The 23,334-nt window shown below is 31.1% G+C and overlaps 3 protein-coding genes across 5 annotated transcripts; all 3 read left to right on the top strand.

Moving 5' to 3' along the window:
* The first annotated feature begins 2,330 nt into the window (after positions 1–2,330).
* On the top strand, positions 2,331–5,737 carry LOC110634875 (uncharacterized). 2 transcript variants are annotated; one of them, XM_058148848.1, is made up of 5 exons: positions 2,331–2,727; positions 2,862–2,928; positions 3,058–3,157; positions 3,986–4,074; positions 5,256–5,737. In XM_058148848.1, exons 1-5 carry the CDS (start codon positions 2,472–2,474, stop codon positions 5,527–5,529), a joined length of 786 nt encoding a protein of 261 aa, XP_058004831.1. In that variant the 5' UTR covers positions 2,331–2,471; the 3' UTR covers positions 5,530–5,737. The 2 variants fall into 2 exon arrangements, with proteins under 2 accessions (XP_058004831.1, XP_021639716.2); XM_021784024.2 differs by having other exon boundaries at positions 2,334–2,727; positions 2,829–2,928.
* Positions 5,738–6,694: 957 nt separating this feature from the next.
* Positions 6,695–11,424, top strand: LOC110634861 (uncharacterized). The gene is made up of 5 exons (XM_058148788.1): positions 6,695–7,135; positions 7,574–7,944; positions 8,092–8,183; positions 8,272–8,745; positions 10,216–11,424. The coding sequence occupies exons 1-5, from the start codon at positions 7,111–7,113 to the stop codon at positions 11,168–11,170; spliced, it is 1,917 nt and encodes a 638-aa protein (XP_058004771.1). The 5' UTR covers positions 6,695–7,110; the 3' UTR covers positions 11,171–11,424.
* Positions 11,425–11,811: 387 nt separating this feature from the next.
* On the top strand, positions 11,812–14,754 carry LOC110634832 (uncharacterized). 2 transcript variants are annotated; one of them, XM_021783980.2, is made up of 4 exons: positions 11,812–11,963; positions 12,567–12,694; positions 13,546–14,074; positions 14,346–14,754. In XM_021783980.2, exons 1-4 carry the CDS (start codon positions 11,914–11,916, stop codon positions 14,512–14,514), a joined length of 876 nt encoding a protein of 291 aa, XP_021639672.1. In that variant the 5' UTR covers positions 11,812–11,913; the 3' UTR covers positions 14,515–14,754. The 2 variants fall into 2 exon arrangements, with proteins under 2 accessions (XP_021639672.1, XP_021639673.1); XM_021783981.2 differs by lacking the exon at positions 11,812–11,963 and adding an exon at positions 12,040–12,339.
* The last annotated feature ends 8,580 nt before the right edge of the window (positions 14,755–23,334 follow it).

Raw genomic sequence — 23,334 nt, 5'->3', positions numbered from 1 at the left:
TATATTTTCTATTATTTTTATTATGAAATATTTGTTAAAAAATTTGAAAGACAAAAAATGTAATCTACATAAAAGTTACAAAAATAAAATATAGATATTTGACTTATTTATAATTAGTATGTATTATTTTTATATTAATAATTTTATATTTTTTTTTATTTCACTTTCTTAAGATTAATTAATACTTATTATTATTACCATTATCATTATTGCCAATGCTTATTATTATTATTATCATTATTGCTAATTTATGACGATTTAATTAAAATAGTCAAGTAAATAAGAAATATTTTATTGTTATAAAAATTAAATTTAAATGATTTTGTTTCCATTTTTTAATTAAATAATATTTAATTATAAATCAAATTTTTATTTAAATAATTTTTATTTATTTATCTACATATAATATGTCGTATAAGACATTTGATACATATTAGGAACTCACATCTCATCAAATATTTTCATTTCATTTAAATATTTTTATATTTTTTTTAATTTATACTGTTTTTTAATATTTATTTCAAAAATTATTACTTATCATTTTCAAAATTTATCTATTGAAATATATTTAATTAATATTTATTTAATTATTAATTATTTATAAATTTTTTATTTAATATTTCTTAAACTTTTAAATATTTTATTTCATTATAATTATATATCAAATACAATGATAACTAACATTTTTATTATCCATATTTTATTATCATTAATTTTCAACATAATTATTTTTAAATTTTAGTTAAATATGTATATTTTTATACATAAATTATCTCTTAATTATATTTTTATACAAAAATAAAATTTCAAAGATAAAGTGCAAATATGATTGCATCGAAAATTTAGCCACAAATAAAAATGATTAAAAAATAATTAAAATTACAGTATTAAAATTATGAAATTTATCTTTTGAAAAATAATATGTATTTTTAATATTTATTATATTAATAGAAAATAATAGTTTTTTAAAATTTTAATTTTTATGTAATGTATTTATTTTATATTATAAATTTATGTAAAGTGATAACTATTTTTGTTAGAGAATTATTTTATAAAAAAATATATCAGATTAATAAAAAAATTTACACTTAAATATATTATTTTTAAAAAATAATATAATAGCATGTTATTTTTAATCAATAATATTATTTTCTTATTGATTTAATATATTTTCTATAATTTATAAAAAAATAAATATTAATTTACATAAATTATGAGATAAAATATAAAAATTTCATGAAATTTAAATTATTTTTTGAATAAAGTATTTTTATTATTTTTTAAACAAAATAATCATGGAAACTATAATTAATATATGCATAAAAAGAATTAAATATGTATTTTAATTAATTATATCATAAATTATTTGAAAATTTATTATTATAATAAGTAAAAATTTATTCAAATTAAATTAAATGAAAGATAAATTTTAATTTAAAATAAATTTAATAATAATAATTTATCATATTTAAAATATAATTAAAAAATAAAAATTATAAAATTTTCATACATAACATAGACATTATGCTACTTACAAGTACAGCGAGGCTAGGTTATTACATGGGAGATATAATAGGGTGGGAAAAATATTTCCAAATGTCATTTTTTTTTTTAATCTAATGCCTATCATATTATCATTTTAATTAAAAAAAATTGATAAATTATATAAACGATACCATATAAAATAAAGTATATAAATTTTAATTCGTAACATAAAATTACTTACCTTCCATTTTAGTAACTTAAAATCACTGTAATCTTCAGTGACATATTTTTAAGTTATTTTTATTAATGTGACTCTTATCAAATAATATTTTCTCATTGTAAATTTGATATTTATTATGAAATTAATTTTTCCATAGTTTTTCTCTCTCTACTCTTCCATTCCATATATTTTTTTCTTATTTTATATATTAATTATTTTTCACACGACATAATTATTTTTATTCACAATCTATTTTTTAAAATACTTTTATCAATGTGTATCAACAAAAACTAATGGTACACATAACAATGCTCTTTCAAATAGGGACTTCAATTTCCAAATAAAAAAGTATTTAGTGTATTATTTTTTAATATATTTGATGTATTCTATAATTTACTATATATAGAGATTTTTTTTTTTTCTTAAATAAAGACGAAAATTACAATATGGAAACGGTCGTGCTTGCCATTCTGCACAAAGCGAAAGAGAGAATTCCACGGTAAACAAAAGGCATAGACCATGGCCCACACTTCCAGGTGTCAATATCTGAAAGCGAGTATTCTCCATGCGAGTACGCTCAATTTCCCAAAACAGAAAAATCGCATGAGTAACGGTCTCCTCTCCCTCCGTATTCTCTCGTCTTCTCTTCTCCCAAAGATCACTCGCTCTCCACCTCTCTCATCTCTTCTCTCTTCTCTTTGCAAAATCTGAGGGTTTTTTTAACCCAGAGCTAGAAAGTACCTCTAGAATTAACTGGTCTTCTATTATGCGAAGCATTTTTGGCCGACAACACAGAAATTATGCTAATGCCAATATTCTTTCTAACAATAAAAATGGTAATTTAAGGTCTCCGATAGTTAGCCGGAGCTCGACTTTACTGATACTGAGCGGAGACGGCGACAGCGACAGCGACGGTGACGTTTATGGTAATGATAGGCCTGTTGGACGGACGTACTCATATATTAAGCTGCCACAGCAACTCCTTAAGCTCTCTATACTCAAGCTCGACGGCTCTTCTTTCGGTAAATAATCATTATTTAATAATCATTTGTTTGCCTGTTGTCAGTTAGATCAACTTTCAATTTTTAATTTTATTTGATAGTTTGTTAACTGGTTCTGATAGATGTTCACGTTGGGAAAAATGCTACGGTCGCAGAACTCAAACAAGCGGTGGAGGAAGTTTTTTCTTCGTCACCGAAGGAAGGTCAGGGCAAGATTTCATGGTAAATTTCAATCCCTGGTTTTCTTAGAGTGTTTCTGATGTGATATATTTGTGTTATGTGGTTTGAATTTGTTATGGTGTTAAAGGGGTTCGTAGTTGAGCGTTATTAGCTTTTTAATTTTGCACTCAGGTCGCATGTATGGGGACACTTTTGCTTGAGCTACGGGGATCAGAAGCTAATTAATGACAAGGCTTATATTCGAACTTTTGGGATCAAGGATGATGATCAGGTTTTTCTTTTTGTTTTAGTCTATTTTATTTATTTAGTTATTTTCGGAATACTTTTAACATTCGTAGTTTGTAAGAAATTGGTTGAAATAGACATGGGATGCAATTGCCCCTTGGAAAGAGAAGGCTTACTTATTGTTGGTGGCATTGGATTTTATTTGGATTCATAATTATGATTAAAGGATCATGATTAAGTCAGTCAACCAACAATATCATGAACTTAATCATTAGCAAAAGCACCATTTCATACAATTTGCTTTTAAATGTGTTATTATTCATGACTTACATGTGGATTCCCTTACAAATTCTGTTTGAACAAAGCAATATCGATCTGTGATGTCATGTGATTTATTTCACATTCTTGTTTCGGGCTTTCTAGTCATGTCTCTTCCCTATCCAAACCTGCATTTCTAGGTGGCCCGTCAGTGAGTAGATGATAATTATTAGATTTTTTTTTGTCCCACAGGGTGGGGTTGGTTTCAAAACTTGTGCTACTTTGAAGTTTTAACGGATGCAGATACAATACATGCAGAGCAAAACTTAATGGGTGATGTATACTGTCTAGGTGAATGGACTATGATTTGGAACTCATGTTAGTGAATTTGTCTGCTACATTTCTTTGATTTCCCCATCGAGAAAGGAAAAGGCAGTTACCCTGTTTATTATGTGTCCAGTTGTGATTTGTGGCCTTCTATTTCTGCATTGTTGTGCCACCTTTATTTTTCTAGTTATCTCTCGGTATCTATGGATGTATTTACTCTTGGATCTTTATTTTTTCTCCATTTTTAGCTTATTAAAAGCTTCTAACCTTGTTATTTTAATTCATGCAGCTTCAATTTGTTAGGCATATGTCCATCAACTATTCAAATTCAAAAAGACATTTTAGGAATCAAAATGCCTCTCGCAAACCATGCTTAACGTGAGTATTCTTTTCTAGGTTCTTTGTTGTGGTTGCAAATGTGTGCTGCCCTACGCGTGGCATTTTATGAAGCTGCTCCTTCGATATGCTAACTATCAGGCTAAAGATGCACTGGGGACTAACTTAGATTTTGCCTTTGCCAACCTCATTTGTGGCAGAGATTTTTATGTGGCCATATAATTGCTTATGTACAACTTAACTGTTTGAGCCTATTACACCTGATTAATCACATAGCTACAAAGAATACCATAAAACAAGTGGCTTTTTTTCTTATCTTTTCTCTGTCCCCATTGTTTTCTTTTTTGACTGGAGGTTGGGGGGAATGGGGCAGTTCTGATGTGACCAGCAAAACTCTACAAGATGCTTCAACAGCAAATTCTTTCGTTTGGTGTCTCTGTGGTGTTTACCAGCAAGTCTCTTTTCAGTTTTCATATATCCAGTGTCCTCTTCTGTCCTGTATTGCTATCATGGAAGCCTAGAATAAGCATTAACATAGAAGTTGGTTCATGCCACTAAATGCTCTTATAAGCATCGAGCTCACTCCTTGGTCTATATGTCAATATGTATTCAACAATTGAAATATAGGATAAAATGATTAATATAAAGTTATAAACACTTGCATAAAACCTTCAACTAGCTGTTTTTATGTTGGATGTTAGTTGCCTAAATTTATGAACTCCATTCATTTCATTTCCATACTGCCTTCTATTAAAATAAAGTTCTTTTTTTTACTTCCTATTTGTCATAGTTATTAAAGTCACGCCTCAGGCTCAAGGCTCATCAGGCTCAAACCCTAGCGCTTTATGCGCCTTTGTTCCAAGCACAAGGTTCTAGAAAGGCATGCCCTCTTTATTTCCATCTTTAGCGAGCACTTTCATTGGCAAAAAGGACTACCACTTAAAACTCAAACTAACAAACCCAATTCAAGATATATGCCAAAGAAAAAAAAGAAAAGTATCACATTTATTTGACTTTTATGGATTTTTTAAATTTTTTACATTTGCGACTCACCTCGCTCAGGCACGCGCTTGCGCATTGCGCCTAGGCTCCAAGACTTCTAGCGCCTTAGTATGCCTTGAGCCTTTAATAACTATGCTATTTGCCCAATATATAATTTTACATTGTTTCTTTAAATTTTCATGCATTGCTTCATATTACTAATAACTTGATTTTGATGTAAGGCCGCGGAACCGAGATGAAGAGAAAGAACAGAAGACTACTGCAGGTCATAGTGAAAACAATGAAAACCAAGGTCACTATTCCAAGTACCCCTGTGAAGATCATGATGATAATCCTGTGTCAGAGTTCAAATTAGCTCACTTTTTGAGAGGGTGGCTATCATACTCTAGATTACGGGGTGCATCAAGAAAAGGATCACGAGGCCAAAGTCGACCGTCCAGGTTTTCCTTTCAGTGCTTGGGAGGTGGACCTAGGATGATAGAACTACAAGGGTAACACTTGCCAGCCAAAGCTGCAATCATGCCCTTGTAGTAACATTTATAAGCTTTAATAATAGAATTTAGAAATGATTAGGCAGAACCCCTTGGATGAAAGTTTTGTTTGGTTGGATTACTTGTATTAGATAAATCCTTGAAGTTTTTTTTACTGTCTGTTTTGAAATTAAAAATTTATATGAATTCAATTTAATTGATTTTTTTATTAATTTTTATGTTTAAAAATATAATAAATGAAATAATTTAATTTTTTTATTTTAAAAAAATTCATTTTAAAAGAAATAAAAATTAAGTTAAAAATTGTGTAATTGTTTGGGAATTTAATTTTTTTTTGGCTGATTTATTCGAAGAAGCCTTTCACAATTTTCTCTTTGCAATATGGTGTTTCCTGATTTTGATTGATGGAAACTGATGAGTGTTTTAATGATCAACAATTGGCTACAAATTTTAGGAGCTTAGCCACCAATGCTCGAAAAGGACTTGTAGTTACACATAGGCCACAAGTTGCATCAATATCTAAGTTTACAGTGGCGTCAAGCTACCAATTTGGAGGAAAAATTATTAGATTTAGTATTCACCAAGTGCTAACATCACTCCCTCTGGAGATACAATTTTTTTTTTAATTAAGTAGAATTATCAAATAATAATTAAGAATATTTTTAAATCTTGCACTTAAATATTTCATTTTAGACGATAATATAAAATTTTGACTAACATCAGTATGAGAAATTATGTCCCTTTTAGCTTGAATTTAACCCGAAGCTATAAAATTTTAAATTTAAATTTAATTAAAATCAAATAAATTAAAAAAAAAATAAAATAAGTGATATAATTATAAATTTGACAGAAGTTTGGAAAAAAAAATTGGACTAAAAAAAAAAAAATCACTTACGTAATGATAGTGATAAGGGAACATAATATGCAAGTGCATCATATAATGCACGGACAGGATCATCTGTCAGTATCCTCGACATTCCTTGCAGCCGTCAGATCTTTGACGATGTGGTGACGTGGCGAGCAATGATACATGCAGCATTGGACTTTCTATCCTCAAATCTTCCCAAACGTCACTAACTCAATTCGCATAAGATATTTATAACAATTTGGGATTTTGATTGAGCGTCCAGAAATTCGAATTTGTTGACCGGCCCCGAATTTCTCTCTCCATCGGTAAGCTGATACACTTTTGTTTGGTTCGCAAGAAAATCAAACAACGGAAATGAAAATTATTTGCTTATCCTGATTCGGGTTCTTCGCTTGATCTTCAATATTATTCTTCCTCCTTTCTTTCCCTGCTAACCAAACGGGGAAAATTCTAACCGTTAACCATTTTTCTATATATGCCTGTTGTTTTAGAATATACGTAACTCGTTTATGTAGAATTTTTATATAGAATTTCATCAATCATATTCCGTGTACTTAGTTCTTGTGAGACCACGCGTAATATTGCCAGTGAAGCTGTATTTTATTTTTTATATAAAAATAATAATAAAAGCATCGATTTTTGTGGATGTGAATGTGGATCTATTGTTTGAACATGTTTTTGATCAGTTGGCGTTCCTGAAAACATTTGACAGAGATCATGAAGAACAAGGCTAGATGCTTAGGTTTTGTTCTTCTACTTATTTTGTGCTTCTTTGAATTCAGGATTTATGAGGCTAATATAAAGTGATATTTTTACAGCTATGATGATCAAGGTAACATGGGTGAAGGGAGGCAAGTTTCAGATGTGTAGCCTCTTGAATTCACCTGAATAAGCTTAATTATATGATAATGGGTGTTAAAACTTTTTAGTCAAATTTCCCAGTCATTATATCATCAGTTGAAAATAGCTTTGAAAAGCTTGATCCTATTTAACTGGATTAAGTCTTGGCTTACTTAAGCTTCATGTCCCAGTAGTTCCTTTCTTGTTTATTTAGGGTAAATATAGATCACTGTTATGGGATCTTGGATCTTCCCTTAAGTGTTATTGGTAATTTAGTATGTGTGCAGAGGTGATGCTATTTAGAATATTAATCCTGATCACATGATCATTCCAATACCAGGACAAATGGCTGAAAAGATTAGAATACCTGGGCCAGCTACTTCCTTTGAGTATATGCTTTTTGATGGAGATCCTGACCACCTTAGAACAGTTGTTGCTACGCCTACCCAAATTTCACCATGGATTGAAGCAGCTGAATTGAAACTAAAGCACAGGATTGGACGTGGCATCTATGGTGATGTTTGGTTGGCAACACATCATCAGTCAGCTGATGATTTTGAGGAGTATCATGAAGTGGCTGTTAAGATGTTGCATCCCTTGAAGGGGGACCTCACACAAATGTTTGTGGACAAATTTGAAAGGATATTTTTGAGGTGTCGAGAAATGCACGGTGTTGGTTGGTTGCATGGTGTCTCAGTTATGAATGGACAGGTGACTTCCTCACTAGTAAATTTAGTCTTTCTCATTGGTAATCCGTTGTACAATTTCAGTAATGGTGTTTTCCTTTATATTCTCTGGTTTTCATTAACAGTTCTAAAAACTCTATTATGATACTAGTTTTGTTTTTTGATTTGGAAGATCTGTATTGCAATGAAATTTTATGAAGGATCAGTTGCTGATCGGATAGCTTGGTTGAAAGGGGGCAAGCTTCAACTGTCAGATATTTTGAGGTGATATATATTTTTTTTTTCATTAGATACAATTAGCATGCATAGAATAATTCCTATCCTCCCTATCCTCACAAGTTGATTTTTACAGGTACGGCATAGATTTGGCGAAAGGGATCCAAGAGTTGCACTCAATTGGGTTGCTAGTACTGAACCTTAAGCCTTCTAACTTCCTACTTAATGATCATGATCAAGTGGTTCTTGGAGATTTTGGTATACCTTATCTACTACATGGCATACAATTGTTGAATTCAGAGATGGCTTTAAGACTTGGAACAGCAAACTATATGGCCCCAGAACAGTGGGATCCAGAAGTACGAGGTCCTATGTCTTTTGAGACAGATTCATGGGGGTTGGGGTGTAGCATAGTGGAGATGTTGACTGGTGTCCAGCCATGGTTTGGGAAATCAATTGAAGAAATATATCAATCAGTTGTGATCAAGCAGGAAAAACCACAGATTCCAAGTGGCCTTCCGCCTGCTGTGGATAATGTTATCAAGGGATGTTTTGAGTATGATCTCCGGAACCGACCTTTAATGGAAGATATTTTATATGCATTTCAGAGGTATTTCCTTCTATTAGCTTTTGATTACTGTTTACTTAAAGAGATAAATGCATACATCAAGTTATTAGTTTGATTTTGTTGTAAGTTCTAACTGGATCTTTTAAATTGATGTGTTGTTCTCTTCCTTCTTTTTGTGCAGCATGTGTCCTATTGTTGCCATATTACTAAAATTGCTTAGAGATCTCTCCTCTCCAAATGCAATTCATCAGATGCCTTGAGCTAAATATTCATAAAGGATTGTCAATAGATTAAAAATTCTTTCTGGATCTACTCTTTTTCACCCCGTCCCTTTTAAATACTTTGCTATATCCAAACCTGCATTTTCTCTTGACATTACCCTGTTCAACTGGGAATTTTTTTTTCCAAGTTTAGGGCACAGAAGTCATTCAATTTGAAATGTCCATTCTGGGTGTTGATTGTTCTTGTTTATGTTTATATGTCAAAGATGCTTTGAAATAGAATCTTGCTGTTTCATGCATCTATAGGGAATCAGAATTATAGTAGTCCTATGAGGATTAGCCAAGCCTACTATTATTTTCCCCCTTTTGTTCGAGGCCTTTCTTTGCATTGTCTCTATTTTATTTATTTATTGTTTTATATTCTCTCTATTGAAAAGGAAATTATTTAAGTGAAGTAGGGAAAATTTTTCATTTGAAGACTTGCTAATTTATTTTGGGCAATGGACTGGTTTATGTTTCTATCTAGTGCTTTAAACTCATCATAAGTAGTTTTATCAGATGAGAGGAAACCATGTAGCTTAATTCATTACATGAAATTGATTATTGAAATATTTCTTGTATCCATACAGAAGTATAGTCTGCCCTGCTATGTTAGTTATTGTTTAAAAGTTGAACCTCAAATATTCAACATCATACTTTTAACATTTGAATAAATATCAGTAACTATATATTTCTGTCACAATTCTGCTGCAATATTATCAACAAGAAGGTTCTAAAAGCCACTGTAAAATTGTAACAAACTAGAATAAGAGGTTTGCTATTTCCCCCCTATTTTTGGTCGAAGGATTGATTTCTGAGTCTCTGAAAAATAATTGCTGAATAGCAGTAGTATTCTGTCAGACTACCTTTTTATGAATGGTTTGGATCAAAGTATCAAATTTTTTGTATCGGTTTCAACTAGCTAAGTTTCATTGAATTGGTAGATGATTGCATCAATTACACACAATTTTTAGGTGGTTGTGTATAATATACTTGCCTCTATAATACCTAGGCGTCTTGACCTTACTATTTGGTATCTCTACATCATAGTTAGTGAGAAAATACCATAGAATATGATTTTAAACTGTCATCAGAGATCAAAAGTACTTTATCAGGGTTTATAGCTTCTGTATGTAGTAGCTTCAGGCTAGGAATGGTGGAACCTGAGTATCTTGTTTTGCTTCTCTCTCTCTCTCTCTCTCTCCATGTTCATTTAGGTTGCATTGTGATAAATTGCATTTTGTACTTGCAGCTCACAGAATGCAGTTTACAGTGATGGAGGATGGGTTGGTCTCGAAAGCCGAACCCTTGCTGAAAAATCAAGTGTTGGTGGCTATACTGCATGGTATCTCTCGAAAGGTCATCTCCAAGTGGGTGACGCAGTTCGTTCAAGAAAACCATTGAATGCGTGCAAACCTCAAAACATGGATGTCTCTAGCGGAACTGTGGTTGATGTAGATAGCGACACTGATAGAAATGGTTTTGTGCTGGTTAAAATTGCTGGAATTCGCAACCCTCTCAGGGTACAAGAGTCAACACTTGAGAGGGTTACATCTGGCTTTGCAATGGGAGACTGGGTGCGTATGAAGGAAGAACATGGCAGGCATTCTCCTGTGGGAATTCTACACTCTATAGATCGTGAGGGAGGAGGTGTGACAGTTGGGTTTGTAGGCTTAGGGACTCTCTGGATGGGAAGTGCTTCTGAGCTTCAAATAGCTAAAGTTTATTGTGTAGGGCAGTTTGTGAGGCTGAGGGCTAATGTGGTTACTCCACGGTTTGAGTGGCCTCGTAAAAGAGGAGGACGATGGGCAACTGGAAGGATTTCACAAATCCTCCCAAATGGGTGTCTTTTTGTTGGCTTCCCAGGGAGGCTTGTGTTTGGAGATGAATCCAATAGCTTCCTAGCAGATCCAGCTGAAGTGGAACTAGTTTCTTTTGATACTTGTCCTGGAGTGGTGGAAAAATATCAGCATGTTGAGGATTTTCACTGGGTTGTAAGGCCCCTTGTAATTGCATTAGGTGTATTTACTGCCGCAAAGCTTACAATTTCTGTCGGAAGAAAAGTAAGCACAAAACTGAGAATGGGCCAAAGATCAGGCAATGGCCATTATCAGGATGGCTCAGCTGGTAATAATGCAGCTTGGTTTCCACCGCCAGTTGCAAATATTCTTTTCAAAGAAGGTGTTCCTACTGCCACTGTTAGGTAATCTATCACCTCATATCCAGACATGAGTAAGTTTCCTAGAATCTAAAATCGTTCAGAGGCTGTTAACTAGAATAACTGCCAAAGGTCAAGAACATCATTGGTTTTAACTCAATGCAATTGTACCAGACAGACTGTAAATATGTAAATTCAGATGTTCTCATGCTCTCTGTAAATCCACGTACAGGATATTTATTAAATGTATGCATTGGCTCCCACTGTTGTATAATTTTGAACTTCGATTCTGGTTTGCTGCAAGTTGGTTTCTGTTTACTTGATGCTTTGGCGTATGGTTTGCCATGTTTCTCTTATACTAATTCTTTATATGAATTATTGCTTTCACGAAAATAGTCATTGTTGGAAACCTTGCAAGCTTGCCATTCCATTTATCTTCCCATTTGCATTTGTTTCAGTTCCACACATGAAATTTTATATCAAAATAGAGCCAATGTTATATATTTTAATTTTAATTCAGTGATATTAAAATTATTTTTAAAATTATAAAATTTTAAATTTGAAACTAAAAGAATTATTAAAAAAAAAAAGGATTTTAATCAACACTACAAGTTATCACTAAGAATGGGCCCAGAAGCCCACCCACGTTCCTGACCGACCCAACTCAAATAGGCCTAAACTCGAAAGCTGTCCTCTTAAAATTACCAAAGTTGCCCGGATGTACGTCGCGAATTCTGGTCCAGCCACTCTCTGGTTTGCAAACTATAGGCAGAAGAAGAAAATCAAGAACCGATGATCAACGTGGAAAGGACAATGAAAATGACAGTATCACAAAGCCTCTCGTAAGTTCCATCTCTTTCTTATTCATAAACATGCAAAGAATGTACAGTCTCATATTTCTTTTATGTAATTAGTTCTTGAGAAGGCAAAAAAAAACCGTAGAAGATGTGTTGAAATTAAATTTGCATATCCCAGATGGTCGAAAAGATGCCAGTTTCTTTTCCCCCTTTTGTTTCCTCTATCCTGTTGATGGTACTAATGTGAAGTGCCTTTATGTTTGGTTGACGAGAAAATAAGGGAAAAGAAAGAAGATGTTAGTTCTTTCTGGAAACAGCACAAACAGCACAAAAGTTCCCTTGTAATAAATGTGCAGGCAGTGAATTTCTCTATGTTCAATTTCCGTGAAAGGAAAGGAAATTATGGGATTTTAGAACAAAAGTACTGGATCCTTTTTTTCTTGTTTAAATCATAATTCATAAATGTGCCAGCATTTTCCTGATTTGGGTTTTAAATTAACCATCCAATAGGGTTTTTGTGTCTCCAATTCTTACTTTCTCTTCCTTGATGACAAGATCAATGCATGTGCACTAAATTTGGTGTTTTGTTTTCCTCCATTTTTTTTTCTTTTTTGGGTCCACTAACCTAAACAAATGTGTTTTTCCTAGGACTATGTGTGAAGAGAATGAATATGAACAACAGAACGAAGAAAAAGAAGGTGAAGGTGATGAGATGGATGGTATAGCCGAGAAAGTACAGTGCGTAAGCCTCCTGAGGCCAAAAACAAGTAAAAAAGGTGAAGTTTCCCTAAACTTCGATACGTTTTATTCTGTATAATGTGGAGAAATATGGTAGAGATAAAAATCATTGAATTTTCCATTCAATGTCTTTGCTTTTGGAATTATGAAGATTGTCATATTTCCTTGAAATATTCTATTATGAAGATTGCCATATTTCCTTGAAATATTCTATTACCATGTATTCAAGAAAGGAGGAACATTATAACTTTTTCATCGGTGTTTTTTTTTTTTTTTGTTCAATTATGTTAATATGCAAACAGAGATGATGGTATGCTCAAATGCCCAGCAAATTTGATCCAGTGTAGATTATTCCGGAAGACTTGTTCAAGTTGATTTTTGATGCATAATTGTTTAATACTTACTTGACTTTGCTCATTCCTTCTGCAATTACATAATTGAAGTAGAGCCTCTTCTGAAAAGCAAAACTGGGTTCTCCATTCCTTTTTCAATGAACTTAAATAGAGAAGGCTTAAGCATGGCTACTTCTCATTCGATGCAATTGAAACCTTCTCATAAAATAGTTGTATTATATATGTTTTCCTTTGCATAAATGTATTGATTTGGGCTCTTTACTGTAACTAAATTTATACTTCATGCCTATTCCTTACAGCCAAGTTGGTAAAAAATGACAACCATCAAACCTTGTCCTTTTATCAAATGAAAATCACAGTTCTAATTTATGCCACTAGTTTAGTCATATTTATTGACTTGTATTTCAGTATGCAGATGGTTTCATTCATCTGATTGTGCATATTACGTCTATTTATGTTGTTTTGTGTCTCTGTCTTACAATCAAAGAGATTTTCTGTTGGCCTCCATGCAAGCTGACAGTTAACATGGTAATTAGGTGAAAAACTCTCCTTGGCAAAGTATGGTTTGTGGAGACGAGAACAAAAGACTCATGCAGCAAGACTGCAGAAACAACTTAAGGCACAGTGGGAATTTGAGCAGCTAATCGAGGAACAATTGAATAGGTTCCGTGCTAATTACAACTGTGACATGGTCCCAACCAGGCTCAAGGATGTTGCCCAATCCCTCATGCCTAAATGGGCCCTACCCCATGAACTTGCTGCCCTTGCCTGGCTTGGGGATTGGCGGCCCTCTGCCATTCTGGACCTCCTTCGTGGCCTGGTGCACTCCCCGTCAACCTTAAAGGGTTCAAATGACATGGAAAGGCTCCTTTCTCAGGTTATGAATGAAATACGAATTGAGGAGGCAGTAATCGATGAGGAAATGGCTGAGATTCAAGCCACATGTATCTTTCACCTTTCTTTTGCTCCTCTCAACAAACATCTATCACGTAGCGCTGCAATGACTTGTGTTCAAGCTGAGTTCAAGAAGATTGAGAGAGTCATCACTAAGGCCCAACAACTCAGGTCCACTTTCTTTCCCTTTGGTTATATAACCAAAAACCTAACTACATGACTATCTGAATGCAGCAGTTATGACATATAAAAGTATCTGTTCTAACACCAGTATAAGACATATGTCAGCACATTTTATATGCATCTAATTAAGCATGCCTATCAAGTGCATATGCATCCTATATATAGGCATAATAAATAAACTTTTAACTGTAATTAGTACCAGAAATACAATTTTTACAGGATGCATAATATGTAAATGCATCGGTAAATATTATGACAGGCTTAAGGCATTGGAGTTGCTGGTAAAGAAGGTGTTAAGCCAAACTGATGCAGCAGAGTTCTTAGTGGCATTTGTAGGAATTCAAGATTTAATCCATCAGTTTGCAACAAGACAGAAGTTACCGAAGTGTCCAGGCACTGCACCTGGTACGATCTTTTTGCATAGTTAAGAGCATAGGAGACATGGGAAATGTGCTTTAAAGCCAAGAATCAGTATGCAAGAGAATCTATATCAAGCAGTGTCGTGTAGATTAGTGGAAATTACACACATCATCACGACAATATTTCACTTTCTTGTTAGCAGTTGTAATATGTAGTTTTAGCACCCGAAACTGCAAGATAAAAACCTGTAGATACCATTTTGTCGTTCATGCTTAATGCAAAAGGAATCAACAACAGAATTACATTTTTCCTGTGTTTCTTTTTTACTCAATTTTGTGCCTATAATTTTCACCAAGTTTGAATCAATTATAATATTGAAAAGTATATTATGATCCTCAACAACAGTTTAGTTTCAAGGAATTAAATTCTCTTTTATTTTTGGTAAATGATGAATCAAATATGGTTTGAAGTTGCAGCAGGCAGAAAAGATTCAATATCAAAGAAGGTTCCAATACAATGAATCAAAGAGCAATTAAACTCTGCTTATTTGAGTTTTGACTCTATGTTGTCAAATATGGTTTGAAGTTGCAGAAGGCAGGAAAGATTCAGTATCAAACAAGATTCCCAATACAATGAATCAAAGAGCAATTAAATTCTGCTTATTTGAGTTCTGATTCTATGTTGGATCAGGTGCAAGTATTTCCAAATAGTGGTAAATGAAAATGGTTGTAATAGACTAATGAATGAATGATGAGTATAAACCAGTTTAGGACAAAGAATGAACTAAGTTAATTTGAGTTGACTAGCTTATTCCTTGGGCTGAGAAAGTTCAGGGTTTGGAAATCAACTTTTGAGAAGTATTAAGAGCTACAACTACAAGCGAAGCAACAGATGTGCATGAATCATGAAAGACAATATGGAGACTGTTTCCATATATGGGCATACAGGAAAGTCAAATTTTGGCATAAACGCCTTTCATTTTTTCTTAGAACAATCAAGTTCATAGGGTGACAAATGTTGCAGTCTAGTATCATCAAGTCTATTTAGAACCAACAGAGAGGTGGGGGGTGGGGGCCTTCAAGCCATTCTTTCTTTCCCCAGTACCTTGACATCAGTAACAACACCTCTAGCTATTGTCACTTCCACTATTTTTTTTTTTTTAAATTTCTCTTTTGCAAAATTCAAGTAATTATGAATCTGTCTTTATCATTGTTAAGTATTGCAACGTATCTAGCTTAACTTCACCCATCATCTCTCAACTTTAAAGATTGTTTCATCACTATTCTTTAACTTTAATTTGTATTACAAAAATACTCAAATTTCAATTTTATACCACCCAAAGTCCCTCTAACTAGATTTCCATGAGTACTTTGGCCAGAAACTGATATAAACATGTTTAGTTGGATTAAACACAATAAAAAAAAATAATGCAAAATTTAATATGTCCAAAGATAAGAAAAATATATGAAAATTAAAGAATTATTAGTAATATTTCGATTATAATTAGAGAGATTATTCTCTCCAAGTAGTAGAGAGAGATATTTTTTATCATATCTAATCCGTCTAGATATGTTTAGATTAGTTTTTTGTTAGAGTATCTAATCAAATCTGATTGAAGGGACTTTAAGTGATATTAAATTAAAGTTTTAAGTATTTTTGTGATACAAATTGAAATTAAAAGATAATGACGAAACAATATCAAAGTTGAGAAACATTGCATGAAATTAGGCACAAATATCTCATAATAAAATAGAAGATTAAGAATAATCTTGAGTATTGGCTAAAAATGACAAAATTCAGAAACATACAAACCAAAGTGGTGGATGAAAGCCTCATACTCTCAGAATTTTTTTTTCCCTCCCTTTTCCTTTTTCTTTGCCAATCACCCAATGCCAAAGTAATTGATATTTTTTTTTTTTTTTAGTTACACAATACAAGACAAGAAAAAGATTTTAACTTTGTTTTACCAATCTCATGAGCAACACAGGAAGTTGAATCATTAAAATCCAAAATAAATATGTGGAGGTATCTTAATTATGCCCAAAATGTCTTTTAGCTAGAGTTGATTAAAAGACAACAAAACTCAAGTGAGCTTTATGGATTTGAACAGAGTTATAAATGAGAAACCTCATGGATTCATGTGGAGCTACCAAAATCCTTGAGGATATCATGTTGATAATTGTCCCTATTGTTATGAAAATGGATTTGAGGTATTAATTAATAAAGTTAAACTAATACTTCTCTCTCTAACCTAAACAACATATATGCATTAATTATACCATGTTCTTTTCCTTCATACAATCTTTTTTCATAATAACATGTGTCTTTTTATCAAAGTTTTCATGAATCCATAAGGTTAAATATATCTGTAGAGAAAATGGATGAAGTTTACAAGCAAATACATATAAAGAAAATATATCAGATTTAATTTCATCCTAAAAACTAATTTAAGAGGGAAAGTTTGTCAAGTTTTATGTATAACTCAAATACTTTATCTCAAATCAATACGAGACAATAATATTTATAATATTAAATTTATATTGTATAATTAATTATTTTTTATAAAAAAATTCTTTATAAATTTATGTGAGTAAATATTTAATTAAAAAAAATATAATCCTCTACAATTTAAATTTAGTATATTTGTTTGTAAAAAATACATCATTTTAATATTTAATCAACTTATGCTAATTTATTCTTAAATTTTAATTAATAATAATTTTTAATGAACAATTATTTTCTAAAATTTATCATCTTTATAAAATACATTATAATGATTCTTCTTTTATTTATATTATTTTTTATAAAAAAAGTAATTATTTATATTTTTTTTCCTATTGTATTAATTACGATGTTTATTTATGAATTATCAGATTTTCTATAAAAAAAAATTGAAATACCAAATTTTCCCAATTCACAGTAACATGGTTGTTCGTGCAATAAAAGATAGACATGATGTGAAAAAAGAACTCCAACCACCTTATAATTTATGTTGTTCCACCATGTGTTATTATTATTATTATTATTATTATTATTATTATTATTATTATTATTATTATTATTATTATTATTTATAAAAAATAAATTGTAACACCCTAAAATTTTAAATTTTATTATTTTATGAGTATTATTGATATTTTAATTTTAATTAAATTTTAAGAAATTATTTGAGATTTTTCAGATTTTAAAAATCGGGTTCGATTTTCCGAAAATATAAACTTTGATGATTTTTAAAAATTAATTTAAAGACCACGTGGCAAAACTAAAAATATATTTGGAGTCTACGAATTTTTCTGAGTTTTCTGGAATTTTTTCGAAATTTTTGGACCTCGTTTTCGGTCCCGAGACAGAGTAAAAATTCAAAATTTTGTATTCTGAATCGGGACCGGTCGAACCGGACCGGATCGGACCGGTCGAATCGGACCGGCCTTTTCTTTTTCTCCCTTCTTCCTCCCGCGCGCGTCTGACCTTCTCCCCTTCTCTCTCTCTTTTCTCCCTCCTCCCTCCTCCCCTTGCCTCGCCGCCACCTCCCCTGCGTCCCCACCTCGCCGGCGCCCCACCTCGGCCCTCCCCGACGGCCGGCCGCCACCTGGAACGCCGAAAAACGGCCTCAAAACAGACGCGAAGCGCGCGCGCGATGCCTGGACTTCCCGGCCAAAATCCAGCCGATCCGGCCACCAATCGGACTGAGTCTTGTGTCTAAAATCATCTACTCGGCGAGAGCTTTCCATAGACACCAAGAACACCGAAATCTATCGAGCGGTTTGTCCAATTTTTGCTCGGGAAGTTTTTAGCCCATTTCGACTTTTGGGCTAGATTTCTCACAAACCGTAAACCCCACGAGAAAACCGAGAGTACCAGCGCGCTCCACTTGTCGAGAGCTTCGCGGCGACATAAATTTCGAATTTTTCCAACACCGTTTTTCGGTGGGTCCCACGGAACTTCGCAGTGTCTTTCCGAGCATTAAATGAGCTTAGAAAATTCTGAAAAATTTATGTACTAACCCCCGTGTTATGGGCTTCGTGTAGGTATCCTCAATTCGCAGAAATTCGACAGTTGTCCAGGTCTGTGAATTTCCGGCCAGACAGACCCGTTACCGGAAAAGTCTCCGAATTGGATCGAAGTTTTGGCTACCCCCCCATTGTCAGACATCCTGAGCGCGTTCCCTAAGTCGGAATCGGCAAAGGTAAACCCGAACCTTGCTTTTTCGTAATTTTCTAGTGCTTAAATAGGATTAAAAATCCATAAAATATTCGTGGTAGCTTAGAAAATTATGATTCTTTTTGCAATAGCTTAGTAATATTGCTAAGTAACTAGGGGAAAAGTTTTAGAATTTTTATAGATTATTTGGTCATATTTTGCAAAAATGATCAATTATAAGGACTAAATTGAAATTTTACATATTGTGATGGATGATTGATTTGATGGGCCCAGGAGGGGCTGTGTGATGTGATTGAGTTGTGGATATATGGATTGTGGATATAAAAGTGTGTTTTGAGCCCTTTTGCAGGTTGGGTAGGTCCTAGGTATAGGGAAGACTCTACCGAATTTTCGGCACGACTTATGACGTATTTGGTCTTTTTCTTTGTTTGTATTGAGTCAAATTTATTAAATGATTGTAATAAAATTGTCAGGTGAGCCGGGACAGCCTTCTTCCTCCGCCTAGCCGCCTCAGTGACCACCGTCAAGTCTGTAAGTAAAATATTGATTTTAATTGTAATTTCACTATTATTATATGTTCAAGCATGCCCATGCATCACCTATATGTATGTATCTATGTAGTTAAACTCTAGGCATATTTTATGTTGCATTGATAACTGTGAAAGTACCATGTATGTTGTTGTGGTAATTTGGAGCAGTGTGCGTGCGTTGGCGTGCGTGTGATGTGGTGTGGACTATGGATAGGACGGGTAGACACGGCTTGAGATCTTCGCTGGGACCCGGTCCTTCGGGGTAGACACGACTTGAGTTCTTCGCTGGGACCCCGATTTGGTTATTAAGTGGAAGTCCGAGCTGAGTTCTTCGCTGGCACAGTTGGAATTAAGAGAGCTGTATAGGGAATCAGCTCCCATATATATATGATTGATATTGCTGGGTGCGTGAGTGCTCCAAATTACCTTTTTGATGTTATGATGTGAAAATGTTATTGATGTTGCATTTCACTCCACAGGTTGCATTAGTTCCAGATAGTTATAGAGATTATGGTTAAAATTGATATTTTACTCTCTGAGTCGAACGCTCACTCCCGTTCAATATTTTTCCAGGCCACAGGAGGATATTTTTGAGGTTAACCTGCTTTCTTCCTCGCAGGTCGATTATTAATGTTTGTATAAACTTGTTAAATCTTAGAATTTTCGCATGTGTTATAAATGTTTATTTGATTTGGGTCTGTAAACTAAATTATTATTTTGGACCTGTAAACTTAATATTCTATGCATGTTTGATGGATTGGATGAGGGAGCTGAGCTCCCATTTATTTTTATGCTGATGAGTATATGGAGGGTGAGCTGAGCTCCCCAATTGAGTATTTACTGTGTTTACAGGTCGGGTGAGTCAAAAACTCCCCGTTGGTAGGCCCACTTTATGGCCGGACTCTGTCCGGTTGATTTCTTGAAATTGGGCCCAAATGGGCCTTAGAGTTAAATTAATGAATAGTTAGGCTTACTACGGGTCTCGGGGGCTTTAGGCTGGCCCAGGTCCTAGTGCCGGTCCGGCCCATAGGTTGGGTCGTGACATAAATATTTTTATTAAATTATTAGTATAATAATATTATATAGGCTTCCTTTAAAATAAATAATCTGCAATGAAAAAAATTTAATTTAATTCTCGCATATCATATATGATTTATATTTTTTTAAATTAAAAAAATTAATTAAATTAAATTCTTATAAAATTTTACCTTCCAAAATAAAAAATTTGTAATTAAACAAATTAAAGAATTTTATCTATAAATTTTAATTAAATAATATTAAAATTATCTATAAAATATAAAATTATGAATTTAATAACAATCAGAATCTTAAAAAAAAAAAAATCCAACCACCCTATCTTCTATAATTTCAAGTGAGAATCAAACCCATGAACACATTCACATGTCATTGGACATCTAATTAATTAAATCCAATATATTTGATGACCTAAATCTTCTTTGATTGATGTTGGAGGGCATGTATGATATGTCCCATGCCTTTGTCTTTGTAAGACAAATTCAGGAATTTCACAAAAGCAATATATATTTGTAATCAAATTTATTATTATTATTATTATTATTATTATTATTTTTTTAATCTCAATAAAATGATGAATTATTTTAAAAAAATGAATGTTAAAATTTAATTTTAAATTATTTTTAATTAATATATTTAAAAAAATATTTTTCTTAACAGCAACTTTAACAATAATACCAAATAGATCTTAAATCTAAGAAAAATTACAATGTAATGAACCCTATCACTATTGATGAATGATTAGGCAAGATGAGAGAGGTTAGCATGTTCAAATAATTAGAGAGTTAGTAATTAAAATTAAAAAATATTAATTAAAATTAGTAAAATTGAATTGAAAAAATGGTCAATCCAATCAATGAATTCTGTTTTGTAATTGATTTATTACTTTTTATTTGATTTCAATTTTTATACATAACAAGTTTTTGTTAACTGAATCAAATATTATTTAATTTGATAATATTTTTCTTATTTTATAGTATTTATAAATATAATTTATTTTTATTTTATTTAGTAACACTATCTCTCCATGTATTTGTAGTTTTTAATTCTTAACAATTGAATTTTATTATAATTAAATGTGATTTATTTTAATTATAGAATATGATTGTATAATATTTTTAGCATTGTAGTTTTTTTGTATTATTATTACTCTATTTTTTTACAATCAATATTATCACATTAAGTTAATCTTTTACAATCAATCTTAATTTGAAGCTTAGACTTAGCCTTTTATAGTCATAATTACTATTATTTTTTTATTAATTTTCCATATAATATAAAAATAAATAAATTATTTTAATTCAATTAGTCAAATAAATTGTTATAAAAATATTTTAAATTAAAAATTTACTAAAATCAAATTAGAATATATTTTTCTTAACTTATAAATTAGTCAAATTTATTTATAAACTCTAAATATAAATTAATTAATTTATTTATAATAATTTTTTAATTTATAAATTAGTTAAAAAAAAGTTAAGGATCCAATTTTTCATTTTAATTTTTATAAACTTATATTATATTAATTTGATTAAATATTTTATTATATTATTTTTATTTAATTTAAAAAATTTTATTATAAATCATATTTAATATTATTTTTAATATTTTAATAATAAATATATTAATAAATTACCTTCTACAAACGCCTAAATTTCTTTTTTTATGAATTTCTTGATTATAAATAAATAAAAAAAGAGAATTTATTTTTTTAAGGAAAAAAATAGAATAATGTGACATCTCAAGTGATAATTAAACGGCGGAGATGCACACGCAACTGTTGTGCACGTACTCATTTATGATCAAATGCTGCTTCCCCTACAGAAAATCTAAGCCCAACAGTCGAAAACACCTGCTATTTGATCTTGGCCATTCCATTCCTGGGGTCCACATTCCGTAATCTAACATTGACACGTCCGCATGCCGAGATCTTCGTACCACCCACTTCGATTCTCTACTAAGCTTCACTTGTTGAATTACATTCTTACTTCACTTTTTTAAATGAAGAAAATATGTCTTTTCTTAGTTCTATTTGTTTTAATAAAATATTTTATTAAAAAATAATATTTATATTTTTTAATACTTGAGATATTTAAAAAAATTATTAATAAAAAATATTTTTAATTAAAAAAATTAAATCATTAAAAAAAATAATTTTCATTTTTAAAAGAAAAAATTATTTTATATTTTTAAAATTTTAATAATTTTATTAAGTGAACACACTTATATATACATGAAATAAACACATATTATGAATTTAATATTACAATTGAATAATAAAAAATATTTTATAAAAAATAAAATATTTTTTAAAAAAATATTTTTCTTAAAAAATATTTTTTAAATATAAATTATTTTTCATGAAAAAAATGAAATTTTAATTAGAAATAAAAAAATATATTATAAGGAATTATTTGAACATTCTTAGTGAATTACTTTAATTAATTATTAATTTTTTAATAAGGAATTGAGAAAATATGACTCAAATTTAAATCTGTCATAATTAATATAATTTTAACTACTGAAATAACTCAACATATATTTTTTTTCTTTTAACTCTTATTATAATAGTGACATATTATTATGTGAGATATATTATGCATATGTTGACATAATAAATATTTATATTTTTTAAAACGTAAAGTTTTAATTTTATTAAAAAATTCTTTTGAACTTTTATTCCTTTTAGTCCAATAACAGTTTTTAAAGTAATATTAAAATAATTTTTTTATTTATTTATAATATTTATATTAATGTTTTGATTAAGGTTAATTAAACAATATTTTTAAATTTAATAATTATTTTTATCAAATATTTTTATTTTAACAGTCAACTATTAACGGTTAATACCTAATAATTAATAGTTAGTGCAACTGTTAGCCGGTATTAAAATAAGTAATATTACTAAACAAACTAAAATTGTCCCTTTTTCACCTAACATCATGCTAATTTCACAGTTAATTAGTTAGTCTTAGCCTAATTAAAAAATAACTATCAACTTTTTTAGAAGAATCATGAACAATTTTATAATAATGTGAAGGGCATGAATGCATATTTTATAATAATGTGAAGCGCATGAATGCATTTTTAAAAAAAATTTACTATATGAATATATTCAGTTTACATAAAATTTGATATAAACGATAAATTGTATAATGAACA

The sequence above is a fragment of the Hevea brasiliensis genome, chromosome 1 (genome assembly GCF_030052815.1).
Source record: "Hevea brasiliensis isolate MT/VB/25A 57/8 chromosome 1, ASM3005281v1, whole genome shotgun sequence".
Lineage (NCBI taxonomy): Eukaryota > Viridiplantae > Streptophyta > Magnoliopsida > Malpighiales > Euphorbiaceae > Hevea > Hevea brasiliensis.
Note: the sequence above shows the minus strand (reverse complement) of the source record. Positions and strands in the feature narration are given on the sequence as shown.